Here is a 17921-nt window from a genome sequence, read left to right on the forward strand (position 1 = left end):
TTTCAGCTCTGACAATCTTATGGCTCCTTCACCAGCACAAGTACAGTGACTCTGATCAGCTGTTGGAATCGTCCCCTCTTTGTAGGATGCTGAACCTGGAAAGCTGCGGTAAGGCTTTTGTCTCCAGACCTAGCCAGGGATCTGATTTGCTGCTCTGTCCTGGCCTTTGTAGTAAAACCTTTGAATGCCCATATGCAGCAAACACCTGTTTGTGTAGCTGTTAATGAGCCTTTGGGGAGATTTGCTGCTTTTGTGCTGCTTCCTTGCCTGAGTCACAAATGCAAAACCTGAGGCCTGGACTCATGTTGCATTTGAACAGGCAAACTTTCAGCTGTGATTATACTTGCTATTGTTTTTATTTCAGGTGTCCAATTATCTTTTAAGATGAGGCAGAAGAATATTTAGTCTAAAGTGCTCAGACTGTTCTTTTTAAAACGCTAGTGCTCTTTCCTGAAAATAAGGCTGTAATCAGCAGTTACCTTGCTTAGTGTTGTGCTGCAAAGAGGAGACTGGTTCAGTCTTCTCTGCTTGTGTGAAAACTGAAATGAATTGAGTGGTGTCCTCTGAAATAAAGGACAAATGGTCATTCAGTCACCACTATAGTTTCAGTTTGTACTGTGGCAGGGACTGTAGTTATTCTGTAACTTGGCTAGACCTGATATGCGGGTAGGATTTAACACTCACCATAAATTGCCACTTGTTTGTTGCTCCAGTCAGCTGTTGTAGGTTGCAGTGGAGGAGACCCCTCATTTCTCTTGTGCATTGGGAAGCAATAGGTCTGGTTCATAGCCACAAAAGGGGAAGTGCTGTGATGCTGGTTCCTGGGCGCTGGAGGACAGGTAGGTAGTGTTTGCAGGATGGACCCTGATAGAGTTTTGATGCTGAACTTTGATCTGTGTTATGTCAGCCAAAATTTCTAATGCAGTTTAAGGTATATCTGGTTTTTTTTCTTGGACTGCTTGTAATAGCAATAAAACCACTAGTCTAGTTGCAATCATAGTAGCCAAGAACATGCATTTGCAATGAGCAGGGTGGACTATTACATGGAGAAAGGAGAAATATTAGAGGAAGGCAGAGTGTGAAGACAACCAGGTGCTACACTGCAAGTGCAATGTGAGTACTCAGTGTAGGAATTGCCACTGAATTTGTATTCCTGAATGAGAAGTTCATTTTGCAATAAGGCATAGTGGTGAAAGGGATTTGGGAGCATGGCAGAGCCTTCTTAAACACCCTTCCCATCCTCACAGGGGGAGAAAGAACTGATGAAATAAAATTTCATCTCTAAGAAATCATAATTTCTTCTTGTATGTGATGAGAATTTCATAATTCTGTAACCATAACCAGCAGTGACTGTAGGCATGCCAGATCTTTTAATGTACAGCGGGAGGGTCCAACAGAGAGTTCCTAACACAAGTACATCTTTATATGTTAAGGGAAAAGCTGGTGAATTTCAAGGTGATGCTGTTTATTTAATTTCATCAATTATTTGTCCTGTTGCAATTTCATTTAGATCATAGAGATTGTTAGTTTTGTATTTGCCTTTGCAGCACATTGCTTATAGTTATGTCTATGAATATATTAAATGTCATCGTTGCGATAATAATGTGCACAAAGATTACTTCGGGACTTCTTAAAGAGGGGGTGAACAGACCAGGGAAATTAGAGTGCTGCCTGAGAAAGGAAGAACGAACGAATCCAACTAAAACTGCAAGGGGAAGCCAGTTAGACGGAATGTAAATTTGCATGGTGGAATTTGGCAAAGATGCTAATGGTAATACAGTTTCTGCTGTGAAAAGTTACAGAAGGCTCTTCTTCTATTCTTTGATAATGATTGGGATTCAGTTGCATGTTTTGTCTGAAGATTTGTGCCTCCCTACACCCTTACTCCATGGCACAATACTTTATAACACTTTACAGGGTGTTTGATTTAGTATTGGCTCAGAAGGAAGACTGCCATTTCATGAGTAACCAGCAGTACCGTTTTCTTTAACATCTGGGCTAGATTTGCAGCAAGGAGGTTAGAACAGATAATTTTCCTTAAGTATTGGACAAGTTTGCAGACTGTGATGGAATAACTATGGGATGCACATTTTTATTCTTCTGACACCCCTGGGGAAAAGAAGCAGAGAGAACACAAAAAGGAAGATGACTTAAATTTGGAATTAAAAAACCCACACAAACACCCCCCCCCAAAAAAAAATTTTTTATTTTTTTATTTTTTTTTTTTTAAGAAAAGAGAGAGAAACAATGAGGCTGATGTGGAAAGCTACTGAACTACCCTCCTGAATACCTCAGCTAGGATGTTAAGTGAGTTAATAATGACCGGGTAAAGGAACACATGAACCAAGAGAACTGCCTATGTTGGAGATCAGAAAGCACAAAAACAGTGAGTCTGACCAAAATTCATTGATCTGTGTGTAATAAAGACCAAAAAAAACATGTTTGGTCACATATGTTAAAAGACGATAGGGGAAACATAAGAGCACTGTATAATATGACAGAATGTAGATTAGGGAGACTCTAGATATGGTCCAGCTTCTAAGGAAGTATTTTGCCTATTTTGGATGAGGTTAGAGTAACATAGAGGTGGTAGAAGAGCACACAGTTTTAGGAGCCCTGTGTAATCTCTATTCCAGAATACTGAAAGAAGAGGTGCATATAATTGACAATGCAATAGGAAATCTACCTGTTATATCTGACCTTTGGGGACTATAGTCTCTGTCTGGAGAAAAGCAATCTTGCTGAATAACAGAGTTGAGAGGAAAGGGAAAAAAAGAGGTGACTTGAGCAATTTGGATTTCCACACCTCATCAGTGTGCAAGGTCTTTAAAACGGTTCTTGTGGGAAGACTACTCCAAAACACATACATGCTTGTTCATGGTCATAGCAGATTGGCAGTGCAACTGATGAACTGTGTAAAATAGCAGAAGTTTTGTTCTTTACTGCTGAATGCACACTTTAATCTCATTCCTATTATTCTAGTCCACAAGATTGTCACAGACAGAGAACTGAACAATCCACTCTCCTCTTCAGTGTTGACAAAACGTGCAATTTTGTGTACCCATTCATCTAGTTCTTGCAACAAGGTCAATGATAAAAGTATTCATGATGAATGCAGACAAAGTGGAAGAAAACACAGGATCAATCATCTGTGATGAAACCACAGCAGAATGGCTTTTTTGTTGTTGCTGCCGTTACTAAAATAATAGCGGGTATGTGCTACCTGGGTTTAAGCACAGCCCTTGAAACAGAGCCTTAGAAAACTTCAGGAAGAGATGGTAGTGATACGTGCTAACTCTGATGAATAAAGAACTGGTTAAATAGAAAGACCACACAAGGCTATTTTGAAATGGGAATTCTTGTCTCTTTCTGCTGTGGTTTCATCACATGCTGATGGGGACATGAAATTGCATGTTTTATCAACTCTGAAGATTGTTCAGTTCTCTGTCTATGATAATCTTGTGGACCGGAATAATAGAAATGAGATTAAATTGTGCATTTGGCAGTTAAGAACAAAACTTTTGTTATTTTACACAGTCCATCAGTTGCACTGGGACCAAGTCTACTGCATTCTAGAACAGCGCTAGGGTGATCGTACGGCACTAGTAGCGCCTCGGCCCGCGCATTGTGCCAGTTTCTGTTTATTGGAAATAAATGCATGTACTTTAGCAAGAAGCAGTGCAGAAAAGGGAGGGTAAGATGACTAGAGAAATAGTAACAGTTGAAAAAAAAACCCCATTCTGTGAGAGCAAATTTTAAAAATCAGGTTTAACTTTGCAAAATGAAAAGAAATACGATTTAATAAACACGTTTGGGGGTTTAAGCCTTTCTTCTCCCTTCCTGCTGTCTGAAACGAAATCGGGGAATAGTAAGTGGTCGTGCACAAAGTCGAAGTGACATTTTTGAGATTTCGGACCAGGAGTGAAATGAGGGTTTGCAGTGCCCTTCCTCACAAGGAAGGGCAGGGCCAGCAAACGGTTATTGCATCAACGCGGAAGCTTGTGTTCTCATGAAATGACCAGAAATGAGCATATCGCGCGCATATCGTGAGCCTATCGACCGCACTCGATCAGAGCCACCCCCCCCCGCCCCCCCAGCCCCGATTCTGCGGGACGCCAACGGCAACGGCCACGCCCTCCACCCAGGCCCCTCCCCCTGCGGGGTGGGGGGTGGGCGGTGCTTGGCGGCGCATGCGCGGCGCAGGCCTCCGGCTGGGCGGCCGGGGACGGCCGCGGCGGGGTGGGCCCTGTGCCCCGTGGCCGGACGCGGGTTCCGGCTCAGCGTGAGGGCGTCACTTCCCGGCGGCGGGGAGGCGGGGGAGCGCAGGCCGTTCCTCACCACTACCCGCCGGGCTGAGGAGAGATCGAGCGGGTGCGGGCCTGGGGCTTTCCGGGGTCCCGGGGGGGGGGGGGGTGAGCCTCTCCCCAGAGGGTTCGGAAAGCAGCTGCAAGGGCGGCTTTTGTGAACAAGGGTCGGCCCGGGTGGATCTGTGAGGCTTTTAGAGGTGCGGGTCAGAGCAGGCCCAGAGAGCGCGGTGGCTGCGCCTGGTGCTGCTGCTTTGTGTTGGTCCTCTGGGAGGTTTCTGCTTCTCGAGCTTATTTCTAAATGTTCTTGTATCTTGGCTGCGCCCCCCCCCCCCCCCCCCCCCCCCGGAAATAAGGTGTAAAAAGCTCATCCTGAGTACTAGTTTTAAAAAAATCTTATAGCCGTGGAAGTAGAATATACAACAATTTCAGTAAGCGTAAGGGTTGGTTTGTTCCTGGTTTTTTAGGGTGCCGTGTGTGCTCTTGGAGGCTGTCTTATTTAAAAGTGCTTTTTATTTATCTGCTTATTTATAAAAATAAAATACTTGTTTGTTTCGGATGATAATAAAGAGATGCTATCCTATGGAAGATTCCATAGCTGCTTTTATCGTTCTTTCAATGGGAAACAGGAACCATCTTTTTTTTTTTAAAAACAGTAGGTATGGATAAAATAAAAGATGATGATTGCCTGCATACGTAGGTTTCATTTGAGTCCTTATAAGCGCTTTGAAGGAAGTAAAAATATTTTTCTTTCTCTTTAAGGTGTCTGCAAATGGAAGTGAACTGATGTCTTTGCTACTTTTAATTCCAAGCAAGATGAAGATCCCCTCTTTGCTGCTGAGGTTCCCTCATTGTTATTTCTCTAGAAGAACTTGCCTCACAAACTTTCACTTTACTTCCAGAGCAGATTTCCCATGCATTGAATCTCTTACACCAGTGCATCCCTATCGTACAAAATGGATTTGTTCTTCAAATGGTTTGAGGAGAGAGCTGTGCCAGCAAGCAGCCCCTGACCAGCAGATAGAGGGACTTTCTGACAAAGAACAAAGACTGGTAGACAGACTTTACAGCGGACTAATTCAGGGTCATAGAGCCTGTTTAGCAGAAGCTATTACACTTGTAGAATCAACTCAGAGTAGGAAGAAGAAAATAGCCCAGGTGCTCCTTCAGAAGGTATTATCCTACCACAGGGAACAAGAAAAGTTAAATCAAGGAAAACCACTTGCCTTTAGAGTGGGTTAGTCCTTTTATGTCTGTCCAGTAGCTGCTTTGATGGAATTACAGTCCTCACCTTTCGTTGTCGCTATTGTTCTTTAAGCATCACGGTCGGTAGTCTTGGATCATTGGTTTCTTGTGGTTTGTAACCAATCTGGATCACTTCTTTGTCCAGTAAGGTTATGGCTTGAGCTGGAAGAGGCTTTTGAAAAAGCTCTAGAAATTATTGTTGCTTCTTGGGGGGCTGTTACTTGGGTTTTTTTAATAACTATTATAAACCAAAATGTTAGGCAGTTTGCAGATTGATACAGCTATTCTCTACACTTGGATAGGGAAGGATGTAGTTAAGCAGACCTGGTTTTATCCCGAAGAAGGTGTTTTCTTGAATACTTCCTGAATCCCTTCTTCAGTCTGCCAAAGGAAAACCATGTACTTTCCTGATCTATGGCCCTACTTTAAAGCAGCCTGCTTTTCAGCTGAGGAGACTGGTTCTCTTGGGAAACTGTAAAATATTTTTCCCTTGAAAAGAGATGGACTACTAAAGTATGTCATGCCCAGCTGTTGTCTCTCGTGTGTGTACAAAAGTAGTAAGAACAAGAACTTGTGCACAGGAGTGAGAAATATGTGGTGCTAATCTTCGTTTACATGCTTTGATGTGCAAGTAAATTGCCTCATTTTTTAACTAACAGCTCTTCAAGGTAAGGGCTTTTGCTTTTAGAGTGTTTCTTTTATAAATAGTTAGTAAACCTGAAAAATCTAGATTTAGGACATGATATTTTTAAAGTTCTGAAGGATAAGTCAGTATAAATAAACTTATTTGGAGAGGAGGAAATGGGGCTGGATAAACCCAATGTTATGTTGGTGTGGGTAGGATGAGGGGTGGTGAAGTGAGCGCTGCTGTGTTGGGTGAACCAAGGTAGTGTATTTCAAGTTAATTACGACTGCTTGGTTGGCTATGTCAGTTGTGGCATAGCTTTCATTTGCCTTTGTTGTGATATGGTGTTAAAGTGTGAATTGTTATCAACTTAGATGCTGATAGTATTCACGTAACGTGTTATTTATTTAACAAAATTGTTTTTTCTTAATATGATTATTTAGGATTGTCTGGTCCTCCTGGTGCTGGGAAATCAACTTTCATAGAATGCTTTGGGAAAATGCTTACAGAAAGAAAATACAAAGTGTCTGTGTTGGCTGTAGACCCTTCCTCTAGTACAAGTGGTGGTGAGTGTGAATTAAAGTTTGAGTCAGGTTTCTAATACCTTATCAACTATAGGAGTATCTCTTTGGGCCAAATGGAGGAAAATCTGGGGCCTATAAAAGTAAAATGCTAAGAATAAATGTTGTATCATGTTTTCATTTTTTCCTCCTGTGATATGAATTTGGGAAATACGTATCGCCGTCCTAATTTTGTCAGGTTTCCTCTTTTCCAGTGTTTGAATGTTGCCTTACAACTTTTTTGTCTGAAACTTTAGGTTGCTGTGGTTTTCTTTCTCTAGTTATTTCTTTATTTCCCTGTGAATGAAAGAGTAGAGGGGCATTCATTTCTGCTTAAGTTTCAATAGTGGTAATGCTGATCACTGGGCAGGAAGCATATGCTAATTTAAAACTATTTAGGTGATGCTGCAATCCAAGCATGTAGATCAGGTTGGATTTTAGAACATTCATTAGTTCTTCTCAATAGGAATTTTTGGATTTCTGTTGACTGTACTGGTTTCAGGGTCCCCTGATGTAGTATCATTGACCATTTGTCTGACTTGTAGCATGATTATTTATTTTTTTTTTCTAAATTTGAAATTCTTCAAAGTTGTGTGGCTGTAATCTGTCACTCTCAAATCAAAAATTGTAGGGAAATTATAGGCTGACCATGCTTGATTAATGGTGTCTCTGACATAAATAATAGAACTTTGATTTTGATCTTTTTCTAATGGGCAGCTGACAGGGAACATTACTCCTTTTTCCAGCTTCTATGCTGTTAGAGAAGATGCTGCAATGTGTAACTATGTAAAAAGAAAAAAAACTTCAGCATTGCAATGACCCAGAACTAAGGTAGACTATATTCTTGAATGTGTACATTAAGAAAAGTTAAAAGAATTGAGCATCTCTCATTTTTTGGAATGTACATCATGCATATAGATCTCACCAAATCCGATTTAAAGTTTGTATGAATAGAAGGAAGGCAGGGATGCATGTCAGCTTTCTCAAAAACAACAACAAAAAAATCCACCATCAAGACATATCAGAATCATAAGGCAGAGATTCGTCCCTTTGGACAGAAACAACAAAGATTTAATTGTGTGGCCTGCTGTGTATAGGCCTCAAAAAGCCATTCAGGAATTGTGAAATTCATTCTGACCTAGAACGAATTCTTTGTATTTGATAGCAGTAAGGTCTGCTTATCAGGCCTTTCCAGCTTCTCATGGGCAGAAGAACCAGGCAGTAACTTCCTAGTCCTCAGCAAAGTCTTGAGCAGCTATTACTGGGATATTCTTATCTGACTGACTTCATCCAAGAGATCAGTCTTTTCTCACTCATTTATTGGGGGTGGGGAGAGGGGAAGTTTGGCTGTTCTGCACTTTGGAAATAATTTAACATTAAATGTTTAAGGTTCTCTATTGGGTGATAAAACACGGATGACTGAGTTGTCGAGGGACATGAATGCATACATCAGACCATCTCCAACCAGAGGGACACTGGGAGGTGTAACAAGGACCACAAATGAAGCCATTCTGCTGTGTGAAGGAGGAGGCTACGATGTTGTTCTTGTGGAAACAGTAGGTATGTGCTTAGGGTTTTCTTTTAATTATCCTGTTGTGATACCTGAATAAGGTGTGTTGCTAGTTGCATACTTTCATCCTTGATTTTGCTCATGCTTTCATGCATGGTGACTGGTTGAAAATGAATGCCTGTTCTGTCAGTTTTCTAGTCTTGTATGTTTTGTAAAAACTGTTGTGTTTCCTGTTGTCTTTGTTAGTGGGATTTGTTCATGGTGCAATACTGGGATCTGTCATAATTACTGTGATTAATGTGACTGAAAGTTTGCAATAAGTGGTGAACTCTGGATTTAATTTTGTAGGTGTGGGACAGTCAGAATTTGCTGTGGCTGATATGGTTGATATGTTTATATTACTGCTACCACCTGCGGGTGGAGATGAATTACAGGTATTTTTCAGTTTCTCTTATTAAGTATTACCTAGGACTAGGAAGAGAAACTTAAATCGAAGATATAGTATCTGTGCAGAGAGTCTGTATCAATAGTGTTTTGTAAATTATGCTGCTACTATTGAAGTCTTTTCAGAGTCTTATCAATTTATTGCCCAGTTAGGATCTGATATCCCTCCCCGATTTTGAAAGTATTAGGATGTGAAATTCTGATACTCTCTGACTTACTTTGGCTTGTTTACTAGTTACATATAATTTTGGGGAGTGGCTTTGTATTATAGGAAAACAGAAATCAATATAAATAGGTTTGCAAACTTGGTCATGTTTTGGATAAACTTGAAGTCTCTACACATGAAATAGGTTATCATGTAAACTGATACCCATATTTAGTGTTCTTGTGTCAAAGTAGAGTAGTAACTAGTAATGACAGAGGCCGTTGGTACTACTCTTGCCTGACTAGCACATACACACACAAAAAAGTCAGTAAGAGTCCCCAGAAACTAACAAAGCATTTTGACCTGCTTTTTGTGATAAATCAGCATGTCACAGTCCTTCTGGGTATTCATGATTTCTCTCCATGTTCCATTTAGGGTATCAAACGGGGTATAATTGAGATGGCAGATCTAGTTGCTATAAATAAAGCTGATGGTGATTTAATTGTGCCTGCACGGAGAATACAAGCTGAATATGTTAGTGCTATGAAGCTGCTTCGCAAACGTTCAAAGGTTTGGAGACCAAAGGTTTGTGTACTTCACTATGATTTGGGGGGAGGGGGGTGTTGGGTGTGGTAAAATACCTCCTTTCTGGAATATTACGAGTGCAAGTGTAGCTACCAGAGTGTATCTACCAGAATATGTAATTAATGCGACATTTAAGTAAAATGGCAGCACTGTACCTTTTAGCTAAAGGACTCATTAAAAATGATTGTCAGTCATGATACAAGTAGTTGGATATGCCTATTTATCCCACATACTGTGGATCTCGGGGTCCGCTTATAGTTGGTAGAATCCCGATTTTGAGATCTTTAAAAAAAAAAAAACAAACCCCCAGCATAAAACTGCTTAGAGCTTCATGAAGTGAGTGTATTGAAGTAGGCTTGCCTTATGCATTTCTTAATTTTCATGCAATCTACCTGATGCAGTAATTAAACCCTCAAGCCCAGCAGTTACTTGGCTTTAAAAATTCTTCTGAATCCAACAGGTAATGCGCATCTCTGCCAAAACTGGAGAAGGTATCTCAGATATGTGGGATAAAATGACAGAATTTCGTGACCTCATGCTCACAAGTGGTGAGTTGATTGCCAAACGACGGAAACAGCAGAAAGTGTGGATGTGGAATCTCATCCAAGAAAATATGTTGGAACATTTCCGGAGTCACTTGGCAGTCAAGGATAAGATTCCACTTCTAGAAGAAAAAGTTCTTAGTGGTGTCTTGTCTCCTGGACTGGCAGCCGACCTGCTACTGAAAGCATTCAAAGATGGTCTCTAAGCATTATATTCTACTCTGTTCTTCTTAAGTGCTTTATGTGAACATGAACATTAAATACACTTTTTCTATGTATGGATTCAAATGTTTTGCTACAACGGACATTAATAGAATACCTATCCAGCACTCTGCAAAAAAAATACTGTAGGGTTCTGTATATGTGAAGATCATGACAAATCCAAACACTCAGAGATTACTACAGACTATATTGGAAAAAGTACATTTCTCAGTCTTCTAATTGTACACGCCATAGATCTGTTGATCAAAAATGTATGCCCGTGTCAAAATGTGACTGGTTTTGGGAGGGTGGGAGAGGAAGGTTTGTGGTGGTGCAGAGTTTTATTGCAGTTATGGGACCATCTTAGAGCAGTTGACACTGCAGCTTTCCATTCTAATATAGCATCGGCTGTTGCCAGCATGGATTGCTTTTTCTTTCCTCAGCTTGAGCAACAGCAAGAACATTGGGACCCCTGGCAGCAACTGACCACAGTCTTAGTTTTAAATAAATTGTATGCATATAAATAGAATATAGTGGTGTTTGGTCCCTGTTTGGAAGCTCTAGTTAGTTATTATACACTGTACACTAGGAGAATGGTATTTTAACCATCCCAATTTCTAAATAGATGTTTTAATGCAAAAGCAAAATTTAGTTAGACTTTTTTAAAACGCAGACATCAGGTGGAACAAATGTCACCCATGATGCTTCAGCAACAAATGTCTTCATACTAGAATATTTGATCTCTAGTAACAATGGTCTGAGGTTTTCTGATCTGACTTAATTTTTGGGGGGTTCAGACAAAATGCCCAGTTGTGTTTGGGTTTGGGGCTTTTTTTTCCCCTCTCTTGTAGCAGACATGACTGCTTACAACCAAAAGTACTTTTTTTTTTTTTTTTTTCCCCAATTGAGAACAAATCTGGAGGAAGCATTTTCCTAAGCCATGATCCAGAAACCAGAGCTCATCTGGTACCTACTAAAAATGAAGGATAAAGTGAAAAAACGCTGATTTCTGGAGGCCTAACAGAAAACTAGTAAAATAGGAGATTTTGTGAGTCTATTATTCCTTATAGGGATTGACTTTGAAAAAACCCAACATTGGAAGTGATGATTTTTATAGTTTGATTTTCTGGACACATACATGAAAGGTAGGGTGTCTTTAATTTTTATTTTAGCTCAGTTTCACCTGTTTGGCTTCCTAAGAAGTATGTTTTTCACACAGCGCTTGAGTTCTGGCAACCCAAGTCTGAATTTTTGAGACAATTCCAGGGTAGCAATGAATTGGTCTACTTAGATCCTCTTTCTTTCTTCCTTCTCTATTTTTCCCCCAGGAGTAATTTTTCTCCCCTGTCCCTCTCCCTCTCCTCTCCATTGTTATATTGCATCCCCAGCTTTTTCCTGTTAAAACTCTGTGCTTCACAATTTTGATTCCTGCATAGGTATAATTTGTCAACTATCAGAAAAGATGAATGATTGTTGAAAATGCTGAGGATTTTGTTTCCTTGGGTTTCTCAAAGTGGCACAAATTAATGCAGAAGAAACCTCCATCCTTGATGCTAGCATTTCAGTTATTTTTCCCATTGTATGATGGTGTCTGTGTAATTGTCCATATATTTTTACTCTAAAAATACGAAGTATGACCAGAAATTAAAATGCAAACTGCAAGGCAAAGTAAAAGTACTTTGTAATTAAAACCAATGATCCCCGTATATATTTGCAGTGAAATACTAACAAAGAGCATTGTGGTGTTTCGTGGGACATACAGCTGAGGCATTTCTTTGTTAAGAAATTTTGCACTGGTATAGCTGGTATTAGTGGTTTCCACCACATAAATTGCCAGGACTTCAGCGCTCTGACCCCCTTATTCCTATTTCTTAAAATTTGCATCCCAAATGAGTAATTGAGGATTGCTGCAGTCAGTTACATAGAAGTAGCTGAAGGAATGTAGGGGGTGGCAGAAGCATGGTGACTTCCTTACGACCATGCTGAGTTGTTGTGAAAAGAATGTAGCACTTGCAGGTTTTTTTCTATTTAAGCAGTCTGAGAGCAGCAGCATTTTAACTAGTGGGTTCTCAACTTTTTGATAGCCCATTTGTTTCAGGTGACAGGTTTTGAGGTGACCTCATTTGTGCTTATCTGTTAGATCAAACCCTTATTATTGTAATTACTACTTCTTTTGTCAGGGACTGCTGTTTTCCTTGTCGGGTTATACGTGAGCTGTCAAGCAAGTAAAATAGAACCTGCAGCTTTGTTTAAATGACAGCTGCTCAAGCTGAACGTGTTATACCACTTCTTAGTATTTGTTTTCTGGATGCAGATCTCTTGATCTGCTCGAGCCATAGGCCATCATTATTTTCTCGTTTTGTTCCTTCTTTTAAAGTATTGTTAAGTTACTAATGAACTCTTAGCAGAAGACAATACAATGGCTTAAGCAAGTTCTACTTTTCATTCAATTGCATTTTCCTCTTAAAGTAGAGCATTAAATGAAAATCACATTTGCGGCCTTTATATGTTCATTTGTGCCTCACGCTTCAGTAGGCAGAGAAATACCCTTACACTGAAAAGGGTCTTCAAAAATGGCATGATAGATAAGGGGCCCTGCTTTGTTTTTCAGTGATTCCCCTACCAAATTGAAAAGCTGTACCATGCAAACTACGAACTGAGCCTCTTATGTGAGAATCAAATTGTTTGTTTTATATCTTGTAACATTTTGCTGTGACATGTTTTGGAGTCAACTGCTGTTCGATTAATTGTGCAGTTTTGTTTATGTCCTCACAGGCTGGGGAAATGCATTGTCTTCAGAAGGACTGCATAGCTTTAGCTGGTAGGCTACAATTTAGTGAACAATTCAGTATTTCCCAAGATAGGGAAGAGCGTTTCCAGCTCATCATTTCTAACTCTGTGGGATTAAGTGGGGTAAAATGCATTAAAACATTGTCATTCAAGTAAACAGGCTTCTGAAAAAAAAAAGTAAACAAATGTGTTGTGTAGGATGTTGACATATTCTTAGTTTCTAGAGTTGTTAAGTTGCTCTCATGTTAACATTTAAAACTACAGCTATTGCAGAACAGTATTCTCATACTTTACAAGAAAATAATAGCAAGATTATGTTTGTAGCTAGAGGTACGATAAACTGTCAGACAACTTGATATGGGAGGTAAGGAACAAACTCTTCAGATACACAAACTTGTGTCCTATGAAGTCTTGCAGTTGTGTGTAAGTGTGAAACTTTTCCCCAGGTCCCTGTGTAATAGATGTTGCTGGTGTTTCACAGCTGGATAAACAAGTGTGGTGTGATCAAGTGATTTACCCAGGACTCTGAAACAGGTCAGTAGAGTACAAGGGTTACAGTTCAGTAGTCTTTACTCTGAGCCCCATGTATATTTATGGCCATGTTACTTAAGGTTGAAAAAATGCTCTTAGCAAGTTCATGCTCTCGGTGTGACTTATTCCTTTCATATCTAATTTCTCTGTTTTCAGTGACGGGACCCAGTGACCCCTTCTTGACTACTGTTCTGTTGTAATGTCCTGCTTTAAGTAATAGAAGACTTTTCCTTGATATCTAATCTGCCCTTGCCTTTTGTAAATGCATTGCTTCCTGTTATGCATACTTGTTCAGTGTTTATCTTCTCACATGTATTGTTTATTTGTGAAATCTGCAGTGTGTTGGCTGTCTATTTGTGGGTCTTGAGATTTCGGGGGATGGGGATTGAGCAAGCCTAAAGAATACAAATTGGGGGGGATGTTTAACCTTGTGCAGTTCCCTTCCTAAAGCTTTCTTAATGTGCCGAGATTCAATTATTGGCTTGCTCTGTACTGGTGTAAACATACTTATTTCCCATTTACTTTTCCTTACTGGGTGCTCTATTGCTTCCCCCTTGGATGCATAGTCAAGAAGGAACATTATCCATGAGTTAAAATGAGAAATATTTTTACAGAGCTTAGTGCTTCTGTAACTGTTCCTGCTGGACTATTCTAAATCATATATCATTAGAAGAATGATGAACAGAAGTTGTTAAAACATGTATTTTAAAGAAAAATCAACAGTGTGTTGCCCTGGAACTTAGGATTTGGACAATCAACAGTGTACAGGCTGACTAGCAACGGGGTTCTTCTTCCAAAAACTAGTTCAGATACTCCATGGTCATATTCCTTACAGTTTATTTAAAAATCACCCACCCACCCCATGTTAGAACATTAACAAAATTTGTGGATTGAGAATAAATATTCCAAAATGAAAAACTCGTAAGCAATTACAGTACATACTTAGAATGGAAGTATGATAGACGTATTCTGTTCCCTGCTGCCATACCAAGGTATGGTTCAGCTGGTGAACAAACAAGGAAAAGAGGAGCTGACATTCATGGTAGTCTATGGAGAAGGTACGTTATGAAACAGCAAGAAGAATGTGTTTTTCTCTTTTTTTTCTCCCATGCGATCTTAAGAGTTACCTTAGACAATTCACTGGCAAGCTGCAGTAACTGATGTGATCCACAGTGTTTGCTGTGTGATATTTACAAAAATGATAAATTCAATTCTCTTTTCTGTCTTTTGGATTTGTGTGTTGGGGGGGGGACTAGTCTAATGCAGACACTTGTCCTTTGGAACTAGGTGGTTTTGTTTGTATTTGTGTCTTAAGTGAGGAAAAGCTAGGAGTCCTTGTCGTTTGAGTAAGTGATTGTTTGCTTCTAACAAAGAAGTCAAAAGCTTCACTTTTCAGAATGCATGATGAGATTCCTGTATTTTTCCTTAAAATACTATGGCAAAGTGAGTTCCTGCTGTATGTTAGTTACTATGTCTTCATTTTCTCTTATGTTTAGATCTCTTTCACTGGTAGAGTAGCATAAAAAAGCTTTAGTTTAGTTATACACCTTTTAAAATTACTCCATTCATAAAGTTAATCAGGGATTAACGGTATTTTTTGCTTTGTTTCTTCTATTGAAAGTGCCTGTTATAACCTAAAGATTATAACCTATTGTAACCTAAAGGCTACTGTAACTTCAGATGACTGAGCTGACCTGCACTGTGGCAGACTGCAATGGCTGGGGATGCGTAATGTACATGTAATGAGAAGATACTCTCGTCAACTGTGTGGCTCGTAGCATTGCAAAGTCACACTGCTAAAGGTTTCTCTCAGCACTGAATGTGGGACACAAAGATCCTGTTTGTAGTTTTCTAATTGCGACCAGCGGAAGACAAGAGTAATGTTAGTTTTTATGACTTGTTGCTAAGCAGCGTTGATCAACAAAAGTACAACCTTTTTTTTTCCTGTAACCTTGGTGAACCCAGGCTTGGACAGAGCTCACCAGCAGAAGGCAAGGGTTTCTGAAGTCGTGCAAAACTGTTGTTCAGTGTCTTTTAGCAGCGTCTGAGGGAAACCATCTCTTCTTGACCCCTTCGTTACCTTTGCCCTTTAGTCTTCTTTCTCTCTCTCATCAAGTCTTAGAAGAAAACAGGCACCATCCTAGGAAGGTGTGGAGGATGGGAAGTTTAGAGACAAGCCAACTGTGTTAAGATGTGTCCTGCCACTTACAGGGAAAAGGAGCTGAGCTGGTTCCCAGACTGCGATATCAGACCCTCCTCTCACGGCAGGAGAAACAGACTTCAGCCATCACAGTAAGGATTATTCATATTTAGAGACGCTTTCCCAGTATTTTGGAGTAGGCAAAATAATCCATAGAGGAAAGGGAAATAAGGGTGCTAAGAATATCCTGGTTTGTATCTTTTAGGAGAGATTTCACAAACTGAAGTAGGAGGGATATGGAATGTGTTTGAAAATGATTAGGGATTTGCACTGAATGTAGATATAAAGACAATTTTCCCTGTTTTTTTTTAAATCTGATCAAATCTGGCAAAGCCTGTAAAATAAGCGTAAAGAGTAAGTTGCTTTTTTCACCTTACTTCTAAGCTGTAAATTGTTAGTCTAACTGGACAAAGGATCTTCAGTGACGTCACAAACTGCAACAATTAATGTGCCTTATGATGTCAGAAGCTTAGACTATGAACTTTTAATGTAACTCAGATGCTTGTCTTTTACTTCTAAGTAAACAACAGCTAAGTATTTGTATACCATTTCTGCTAAAAATGTTACGATCCTGAGACATCTGTAAGCTTGTGGACATTATGTGGAGAATAATGCCTTGTCAGTCTGCTGGTTTTCTCCTCCCCCCACTGCCTTCTCCCCTCCATCCACACTTCAGGATTTGTTGATAGCTGTTAATAGCAGTACAGGTCAACATATTAAAAGGTCAGCATGTGTTTCACAAGCCTGTTACGCTCTGGTGTCCCTTCTCTTCTGAAGTTCAAAGAGAAACTGCTGTTCAGCTATCCCAGTCTCATAAAATTCATGGAGTGGACTAATAATACTGCTGTAATCACACAAATGAGATCAGATACTCATTCCAGAAAAGGCAGCCACACAAGAAAGTGATTTCTGTCCTATGTGTCATGTCAAAAGCATGGCAAGTGTATGGTATCTGGCAGAGCTCAATCAAGTAAAATAAACAGCAAACTGGAATGTGAATTATGCTACAAGTATTGCTATTAATTTTTATGTTTTTAATTGCACAAATCTTAACAAAGTGATCTACCTCGAAATCCTGACTGCTGTCTGAGACTAAGAGGAGTGACTTTTCATGCCCTTGCTTGCTGGACAGAGCAAATTTTGTTCACCAAAACAGGGTTTCTTTTTTTTTGAGCTGTGAATACGATTTGTCTGTCTGCAGTGAACAACAGCTGCTAATATTTGATATCTGCAGAATTCAAAACAAGTAGCTGAAGTGATATTCTTATCTTCTGATTTACAGGAGAAGGAGGGAACTTAGGTCAAAATCAAGAAGCTTTTAAAAACAGTTTCAGTAAAAGTAAAACTTTTTTGTTGTTATAAATGGTGTGATGCAAAATACCTGACTGGTTCTTTCTGTGTGCAGTGGCAATAGAACCTGAGTAGATTTGAAAATTAATGTTTCAAACTTTAGATAATTAAAATATTGTTATCCTTCACCTTTCCTTTTAGCTATCCATTAGAATGTGGCATTCTCTTACAACTGAAAAAGTGTCTCTATTGTGAGACTCTTTAATGCTGTCATTTCCACATCTGCAATAACCAGGCAGACCATGCCGGCTGTACAGCACTAGCACAACTGAAAGCCACTGAATGCTTATTTCTGTACCAAGATTAATCAGTTATTCTGAATTATGACGTGTTGAATAGGCAAGCCCCAGTTTCATGTCTTGCAGGATGTGTGTGGCTTTCAGTTTAGCTGCAAACGCTGCTCTGCGCACCTGCTCCCACCGCACACAACTCCTTGCTGTGGACTTGCTCCTATTAGAAATGCTGCAGTTTCTCCACACCCTGATGTGAGGAAAGGACGGCGTTTGAGCACGTGCCTAAGTGTGATTGAATAGGGGTCCTAGAATCTAGGCCGCCTGAGTTTTGTCCCATTAGGTGAGTCAGTTCTCCATTTTTGGGGTAGTAAATGTCACATGCAATGAGACAGGAAAATTCAGAGGGAAACTGGAATAATCTTGTTTGGTCCACTGCCAACTCTTTCATCTTAGAAAACATTGGTCTGGAGACATACACAGATCCTGTAAACGACCTGGTCTGGAGAGTTCTCATCTAACATTTTGAACATGTATCCCTTAGTGAGCATCTAAAGTGGAAGGACATTTCTGTGGGATGGTTTGAATGGTTTTGGCTTCATAATTTTTTTTTCTTTATTGGCTGCTGCTCGAGATTAAGGCTGGACTAAGTGGATCCT

The 17921-nt window shown here is 39.9% G+C and overlaps 1 protein-coding gene across 2 annotated transcripts; it reads left to right on the forward strand.

Moving 5' to 3' along the window:
- The first annotated feature begins 4313 nt into the window (after positions 1 to 4313).
- Positions 4314 to 10278, forward strand: MMAA (methylmalonic aciduria (cobalamin deficiency) cblA type). 2 transcript variants are annotated; one of them, XM_010576003.1, is made up of 7 exons: positions 4314 to 4371; positions 5067 to 5541; positions 6618 to 6740; positions 8124 to 8294; positions 8593 to 8678; positions 9269 to 9418; positions 9879 to 10278. In XM_010576003.1, exons 2-7 carry the CDS (start codon positions 5091 to 5093, stop codon positions 10164 to 10166), a joined length of 1269 nt encoding a protein of 422 aa, XP_010574305.1. In that variant the 5' UTR covers positions 4314 to 4371; positions 5067 to 5090; the 3' UTR covers positions 10167 to 10278. The 2 variants fall into 2 exon arrangements, with proteins under 2 accessions (XP_010574305.1, XP_010574312.1); XM_010576010.1 differs by lacking the exon at positions 4314 to 4371 and adding an exon at positions 4661 to 4747.
- The last annotated feature ends 7643 nt before the right edge of the window (positions 10279 to 17921 follow it).

The sequence above is a fragment of the Haliaeetus leucocephalus genome, unplaced genomic scaffold (genome assembly GCF_000737465.1).
Source record: "Haliaeetus leucocephalus isolate CR32 unplaced genomic scaffold, Haliaeetus_leucocephalus-4.0 Scaffold21, whole genome shotgun sequence".
NCBI classification, from domain to species: Eukaryota; Metazoa; Chordata; class Aves; order Accipitriformes; family Accipitridae; genus Haliaeetus; species Haliaeetus leucocephalus.

Coding starts and splice junctions, on each gene's coding strand:
- MMAA (XM_010576003.1), top strand. CDS start 5,091: ATGTCTTTGCTACTTTTAATTCCAAGCAAGATGAAGATCCCCTCTTTG. Junction 8,295..8,592: donor TGTTCTTGTGGAAACAGTAG/GTATGTGCTTAG, acceptor TTAATTTTGTAG/GTGTGGGACAGTCAGAATTT. Junction 9,419..9,878: donor CAAAGGTTTGGAGACCAAAG/GTTTGTGTACTT, acceptor TGAATCCAACAG/GTAATGCGCATCTCTGCCAA.